The sequence below is a fragment of the Diadema antillarum genome, unplaced genomic scaffold (assembly GCF_040938485.1).
Source record: "Diadema antillarum isolate AM-2024a unplaced genomic scaffold, OU_Dant_1.0 seq00001321_RagTag, whole genome shotgun sequence".
NCBI classification, from domain to species: domain Eukaryota; kingdom Metazoa; phylum Echinodermata; class Echinoidea; order Diadematoida; family Diadematidae; genus Diadema; species Diadema antillarum.
Window position 1 is genome coordinate 1041411 of NW_027272092.1, and position 8435 is coordinate 1049845.

General features: G+C 39.6%; 1 protein-coding gene across 1 annotated transcript in view; it reads left to right on the forward strand.

The window, feature by feature from the left end:
* The window catches only part of LOC139708243 (cyclin-D-binding Myb-like transcription factor 1), a gene marked incomplete at its 3' end in the record, with an annotated part of 46056 nt that extends 38486 nt beyond the window's left edge, over positions 1–7570 (forward strand). Inside the window, exon 15 of the mRNA XM_071620212.1 lies at positions 7420–7570. Coding sequence (XP_071476313.1) covers positions 7420–7570 — 151 coding nt within the window. The remainder of the gene's footprint in view (positions 1–7419) is intronic.
* Between the last annotated feature and the right edge of the window lie 865 nt (positions 7571–8435).

Below are 8435 nucleotides of genomic sequence, written 5' to 3' on the forward strand. Positions count from 1 at the left end.
CTTCTACTCTCTCCAAGACCAATGTGTATGCATGTTTTTCTGTCTTTCTGTCAGTGGATTGAGTGCAAATGTTTAAATACTGACCAACTAGTGCCTTATGTTCCTTGATGGTGTTTAGTTTTCCACATTCTTCGGTGAGTATCCCAAGTCACAATTGCCACATTGCATTTACCATAACCTCTGTGTATCATTATAATGATCATGTTCTCCATATGACCAGTCCATAGCTGCTGTCAGAGACCTTGCCAATATGTTTTCTTTTTCTCCCCCTTCAAAAGACTTTGATTTAATCACAGCATGATTTTCTATCAACTTGTACAACTGTTTTTCCCCCACATCAACATTTTATACTATGATACTCCTCATTAAATCATATTAATCCAAGCATTCTCAGATCTGATCCTCTTTTCCTCTGTGAATTCACATTATTGACTTATATGTTTGTTTTGATCCTTTTAAAGTAGAGTGTGGAAGATTCTGAAATAAGAACACAGGAAACTAAAGGGGATTCAAGGATCTGAGTATGTTTTCTTTCTTTCTTTCTTTCTTTCTTTTTTGTTGCCATATCAGATGGCAGGCCGAGCCACACTTTGACCAGTAAAAAAAAAAAATGGCATCCTGAAACTTACAGCAGGTTTGCTGGAAACTGGGATCGCTGCGTGTTAATAGCTGTGACCAGGTAGTAGTGTTCTAAAAGGTGTAAATTACCATGAGGAAGTGAAGGATTGCACTCAGGAGGATGTGCAGGTGATGGACGGTGTGTCCATTGAGGAAGTGATCCACTCCCTGGTTTGGAGGCGCCAGGCATCATCATTTTGAGGACAGAAAGGCTCGTGTACAGTTGGTGCTGGGAGAGTGTGTAAAAGGGCTGGCTGGCAGGAAGTTATTATTTATGCGCCATCAGTCGCCTTGGCATTCAGACATGCTTACAGCTGCAGAACATAGTTGGCAGCAGTCCTGTCTTTAGCCTCTTTTTCTTCTTCTTTTTTCCTTTTTTCTGAAGGTGGCAGTGTGCGTGCATGTGTGAGTGTGCTTGTGTGTGGGCGTGTGCGTGTACGTGTGTGTGTGTGCGTGTGTGTGTGTGCATTTATGAGTGTGTATGCATGTGCGTGAGAAGAGTTCTTTTCATGTACCCCCAAAGAAAGATGGGGGCGGAGCTCATTGGGAATTCACCTGTGGGCAATCTGGAGTCGGTTAGGATAAACTTGAAAGTGACCCAAGTATATGCCACACTCAAGCAGCATCACATTCTAAATTTGACAAGGCAGACATTGCAGAGTGTTCACCATTTTTTTTTCTGCCTTCTTTCCCCCAGTTCCAAAAAGGAGGCAAAAGATGGAAAAATGCAATGGGCAGGTTAATGCACCAAAGCACATGAGAGCTTTGCCTTCCAGAAATAGATACGGTTACATTTAGATTTCTAGACAGATGCAGAAGGGGTATATGTCAGAAGAGAAAGAAAGGGGACAAGGAGTGGATGGGGGAGGAGAGAGAGTGGGAGAGAAAAGTATCATCTGACAGACCCTACCGCAGCAACGTCAAGATAACGTCAGGAGAACAAAATTTCTTGCCCTGGGCAATAAAGCCGCAGGGGAGAGCGAGGGGAATCGTTTTAAGAGACGTGCACCGAAAATCTTCTCCAAGTAGTCACTAGGTTTCTGTGATGGGGATGTGTATGTCAACTGATGCGACTACCTCGGCCACTGGCCAGCGCTGCGTGTCTGTACACAAAACATGGTTACACTGATCTCAACTACATACCCAGGTCAAAAAAACAGTAGAAACCAGGAGAAACCAGGAAGCATTTAAACTGGTCTTAACTGGTTTCAACTTGTACCAGTTGAAACCAGAAGGCAACTCCAACTTTCCAGTAACTAAACAAGCAATTCTAATTGAAACCAGTTGATACCAGTTGAAGACGTACTGGTACCAGTTGATATGAGTTTAATCATACTGGTACAAGTTTATATTAGTTGACGCTGCACTGCTTACCAGTTGAAACCAGTAAAAGTCTACTAGTGGCCAGTTGTGATACCAGTTATAGTATCACTGTACCAGTTGATAACGGTTTCTGCCAGTTGAAGTCTTACTGGTACCAGTTGATACCAGTTTAATTCTCATTGTGTACCAGTTGATACCAATTGAAGTCTACTAGTCTATAAGTTGATTATGGAGACCAGTGGTTATAATCCACGCATGTGATCAAGGTGTGGAGTGTCAATCATTCTCTGTGTGCAATTACCACAGTTGCATTCTTACAGAAGGGTTACCTGGGAAATGTCAGGGTAATGTAAGGGTAATGTCGCTGAAATTACCCTAGCTTACACAATGTAGCTGGCTAGGGTAGAATTTAGCAAAAGTTATTGTGACAGCATCTGAGCAACATTTTGCGGGGACTCTTTTAACAGGCATTGAAAAAAAAAAGGTTAACTGGACGTTGTCATGGTAACAAGGACTCATTAAAATGGGGCTTTAGGGACAATTGTGACGACATCAGTGGAGACAGAGAAGGGACAATGCTTTGAGAGAAAGAAGGGGCACAGATGGGAGAGGAGGGAACTTTAAGGAAATCATGAGACAATTACTTTTGCATGCAGTGACAGTCTAGTTAAAGTTTCACTCAAGCTCAGTGAACAAGGCATTAAATTCCATTTTTAAACAAGAGGCGTCAAGCTCAAATCCTGCCCAATGTGTTCACTACAATTTCCTTCTTTACCAAGGTGTTTTACTTGTTACTGGATGACGCCAGAATAATGCTGATACTATAGATACAAGTGATTTATGGTTTATGCATGCACATTTGTTGTGTGTATGTGTGTGTGTGTGTTTGCCAACTTTTTTTTATCTGAGAACATACCCCAATAAACATTTGATTTTCTGTGAGTTCCCCCACACATCATCTTAATTTTCAAATGTAAGTTTGACATACCCTAGAGTCATTTGAATTGTATTCTGCAACTTTGATAAAAATTTCATTGGTTTCTAAAATTTTATTTTCTGTATGGGTTTTCAAATTTTGTCTCGTGTGTAGATGTATATTACGATTTTAATTTGTTAACAGCCTCATAAATGAAATGAAATGAAATAAGGTGAAGTCAGACACCTCAGCCATGTGCTTCAGTATGCAAATAATTTATGGATATGTCGGATATGTGGATATGTTTTCTTTTTCTTTTCTTTTTTCTAAACCCATTCCTAGTTATGGGCCTGCTTTCTGTATTTCAGAATGATCCTCTGGTAGAGTGGTGCTAATACTAAAAAGGTTAGCCAGGATAAACAAGACTTTACAATCATTTTTCTTTTTCCATTTTTATCACTATCAAGAAATTTCATGCCGTCACGATTCACAAATGGTGATGAAGAGATGTGAATTTATTGTATCAAGTTCTCAGTGATAAATAGCGGTGAAATTGATGTTTGTTGAGAAGGATTTGAAATGGCATATGGCCCTGGGACTGGTTGTGGAAGGTCAGACATTCACATCCAGTTGCAGCTAATGTAGGTTTGCTTGATGCTCAGCAGCTGCGGAAGATGCTCCGTGCCATGGGGATATCAGAAACTCTGGACTTTTGCGTTAGGGGATTGTATCCCTGCCCTGCTGTGTAATTGCTTGATGCATGTATCTAATGTCTAATGTATTATGTATCATCTGCCAAAATTTTGAAGCTAAATGATCAAAGGAAAGGCAAGAAATTGGCGTTTTTTCTGGGCCATGATTTTCTGACTTTCAACGGAACAGAAATGTGTCCAAAGATTTGGATTTCGTGCCGCAAATAGACTCTGCCCCTAGCAACGAGGGAGCAATCTTATTGATGAGTGCATGGCATCTTGGTTACTGATTGGTCCTATGTAGTTCACTGGCGCTAAGCTTGAATGAACATCGCGGATGTTCCTATGAGCAGACTCATTGTCAAGAGGTGAAAAGTGTCTTACCTCCACTTGATCACGATTGCGCCAACAAGAAAACTTTGAAGGCAGTTTTCTCGAAACATTGATTTCCTAGATCACTCGACATGGTCTCATAAAATCATCAATATCTCCGCAAAAGTACTTTTATGAGTGGTGTCATATACAAAATTAAAACGGAATAGTTAAGTAAGGGAATAATGTCATGTTATTTTCAGAAAAATGTCCTCCCCCAACTTTTGGATCCTTTTGTTGTAGCGGGTCACACACATTTGCAGGTATAGAGTACACAGGATCTAGTGACTCTCTTCATCTACTATGGATGAAAATATCACATTACCCTCCCAAAGTGTGACCTTTGTCTTTCCTTGTGGATGTGCGTTTACTGCAGGGAGTTACCATCATTTGCAATTATCTATGAACCTTGTAACAATTTCAGAAAATTAAAGAAAATTCATACATGATTTGTAGGCTCTTAACTGCCAGTAATGATAATAATTTGAACAGAGATCTTGATTCCTGCTGTATTATGGTACCAAGTACAATGTAGTGTACCATCTGTAGATACTGTAGTTTGGGGGAGTTTGAGACCTTTGGAATGAGAGAGAGAGATAGAGAGAGGAGTCATATCCATAACCGTAACACTGAAAGAAAATAGAACCACCTGTTGAATAGTGCTGCAGTATTAAACCTGCATGCATTACTTGCATCATCGAAGAGGGAAGAATCACACAATTGTTGTTGTTTTGTTTTGGTTCTTCTTTCAAGAAGTTTCAGGAGCTATCTGCAGTTTGACAGCTGGATATTCTTTGCACTATTCAAATGATTAATTGCTGAAAGAGATGCAGCGCCGGATATGCGTTATATAAGTCTTCTTTTCACTTGCACTTTTAAAGCAAAAGATGAAAAGAGTGGTTTGAAGTCTTAGTCCCTCCATATGCAACAGGTGATGAAGCAACAGTGAGAAGAAGTAGGCTTACTGTATAGTGTAGGTCTATAATGTACATGTAATGTGCAAATCTTGGAACACGAGAAAAGTTTTTAAAGTAGATCAGTTTAATCTTACTGCCAGCATGGAATTTAGTCGTTAATGAGCCATGGCTTGGCTGATTTGTCAGTGGGTGTCAAAATCTTGGCAGTATTTCATGAAGTTGATGAAGTAGTGTGAATTTAATCAGTGCAGCGTATATTGAATGAAAGAAGTGTGTTGAGGCTTTGCAAACCAGAATATGAACAAATACAGTTTTTAGCACATTCAAAGCAAATAAAAAAGACAAACAAAAAACAAACGAACAAACAAACAAACCAGCAAAAAATCAAACAAACACAAAAAATACCCTTCTAACACCCCCCTCAAAAAAAAAAAAATCAAATAAACACAAAACACTTTAATATTCTCAACCATGCAAAATATGTAGACTGCATTTGTATGGTCAAGTTTTTGCATGGATTCCTTTGCTTTGTTTTTATGCTGTATTCTGTTTGTTTTGTTTGTTTGTTTTTGTTGTTTTCTACGAGGAGGAAAAAACGTAGGGGAGCTCATGAGCTGTCCACTCTCTGGAATGTATGCAGAGTGGTTTAGGCTGTGGTGCAGTGATTCCTTGCTGTATTTTCCTTTCAGTGTAAGAAGTGATGACATACATGTATGTAGTGGTTGAATGAGATTTCATTGATAATGACTTGCAGCCTCCCTTTTCTGCCCAGTACGGTAAATTTCGCAGGGATTACAGAAAGGAATCGTCAAGATTTGAGGTGCCACGTCGTGACATCTGTGGTTGAGGGATTACAAGATCTGCCTAAGATTGGCAAGCTCTGTAAAAGTGTTTTTTTTTTTTGTCCAGATCCATCTTTACTCAGTTTGAGGGGCTGGCTCACTGGTCCCTGGGGGAAACCCGAGGCGTGCTTTCAATTTTGTATCTCCGGATGTTTTCGATATGCTGGCAGAGTCGGGGGGAGCTGCGATGTGACAGAATGTTTAGCTGGAGAAAATAGGGAAAATATTCCAAAAAAGATTTAGAAATACTGCGTGTGGCCAGTGGAGGATTCCGTAATTAACATCCCTACTACCAGCATGTTATCAGAGCAACCAACGTGAGATTATCATTACACTGTAATGCAACAAACGGTCGCAGCGGGAGCCGCCTGTAATTGACTGAAATGGGATCTATCATCACAGAGGTTGAACTATTGCAGGAATATTGCCAAATTCAATCTTTCCACTCACCCGTAATATCTTTCTTCTTCTACGTCCCCTTTGCTCCACTTTACAACGGTACAACAGGAAAACAGATTCTGCATGTTATGTTGCAGCGATTTCTAGAAGAGTACACCAACTTTGAGCACTGCATGGGATCTTATTGTAGTACAGTGTACATAGCAATTCAAGATTAAGTGACACAAACACAATATCAATCACATACAAATAAGATTGATGGATACCACTATGTGTCAGAACTTAAAACATTTATTTGAAGTTGTTATCTTTCATACTGTATGTCTGTCCAATTTTAATGAATCTCGTACCTCAAGTTTCTGAATGATGTGTTTCACCCTTGTAATTGAAATCTACCCATTGTGTGGCATTTCATCTACAGCGCATATACAGTCAACCTTGCCAAATCAAATCTATTTGGACTAAAGAAATAGCTTTGACTTTGAGAAAATTTGACTTATAAGGGATTAAAATCAATAGAATATAAAGAGAAGAGGACTTGAAATTTATATCTTCGACTTAGGTGATTGTTCGATTTATGCGAGGTTGACTTAAGCAAGGTTGACTCTATGTATTTTTTTTTCAGCGTAGGCCTACCAGTACAATTGCCTCTGACAAGTAAACATTGCTAATTTTCCCTTTGCTCTTTTAATGCTGACCTCAGGTATACTTGGGCTCATGACATCATTGTTTTTATACTTAACTTTATAGTATCTTGCTTTCTATGACACATTTTTGCCAAAATCTGATTTTGTATTACTGGTACACAGTAGTGCCATTTCTATGTTGAATTATTTTTGCTACACCTAGATATAATACAGAGAGGAAGAATGGGCTGGAGTCATTGCTAGCTTGCCTTTATGAAATGCAAGCTTTATGATAAATCAAGCTCTACATTAGTGGCAAGCTGGATTAGAATGAAACCCTCCGGAGAATAACACCCACTGGCTGGCACAAGGGTGTTGTACCTCCGAGCTGTTGAAAGCTATGATTGTCAGCCTCTGAATCTAGAGTCGAGACGAGGCTTCCGTGAGACTGCCTAATCGCCGTTCATCTTGTCATAAAGCCCAGCCTAATTACATTATTTCCAAAGAAAACATGTGTTTTTGTTATTCAGGAAGTGAGGCTAAGTGGGAAGAATTGGATATTTAATGATTCACTCTAGAAGTTATCGTGGAGGACTCATTAATAGAATACTTTTTCTTTTCTTTCTCTCATTCTTTTGCCATTTTTTGTTTTATATCCTGGTGTCACTTTATCATTTGATGGAGTGTTGTTTCTTTTTTTTTAATGGTTTTCAGAATGTATCCAGTGCAGACATGGTCGGTGGAGCCGAGGCTGAGACGACCTTGGTGGTAGTTAACACAGCGCCCTCTAGTGACGAGCTCAGCCAGCCCACATCAGGCACAGTGGAGGATGCTCACCTTGGGGGCGGAGTCTTCACACTGTCAGGTAAGGGATGGGCCCCTTGCCTACACCCTAAGGCTTACACTTGTAGTCCTACTGGAGGAGCTTGCATGAAAGGATTCCATAGGGAACACTATTTATCTTCAGTATAACAACAAGATCAAATCTTGCTATTAGATGCAATGTTATTATCTTTGCAGTATAGATTTCAAGTTTTCTACTACAGCCTGCAAACAGCAGTAAAATTTAGCTTCAACTCTGATTGTCAGATGTGCATGGAGGTAACTGATGATTATATTTTATCAGCTTTATCATTCTCCTTCAATCAAAAGCAGTTTGTTTGTTTTCTTCTGAATTTTCTTTACGTTTTTCGATTACCCGTAGTCAAACATGGAAGTGACAAATGTATATATGGTTACATTTTATTCTATTCAGCAGGAATCATTCCCAGGGCAGGGAATGCAATTTTGTGCAAAACTAAATATCCACATCAAAACCAGAATCTATCCAACATTTGTACGCATAACCTAGCTCAGATATTGAAGTGTGTTTATTTTTGTGTCTGTGGCGACTACTGTTGTACATGTGGGCTTGTTTCAGCACATAGATATGGTCTTTCTCCTTCTCAAAGCAGCTCGAATGTGAAATGATCTAAATTACTAGGTGTAGATGAGCAAACCCTGCACCGAACTTAACTACACAGTATGAAGCATGATTACGTATGCATTGCTATGAAGAACACAGAAATGGTTGAGGAGCTTCTTTTTTTTTTTTTTTGTGTGTGTGTGTGTGTGTGCAGACATTCGTGTCTGAGATGTTCATGTTGCTGCTTGCACATCCTGAGTTTTGACTGCTCTTCAGTCTCAGAACCATTTTCAGGAAATCCATGTGAATTTCAGTGTAGACGGCA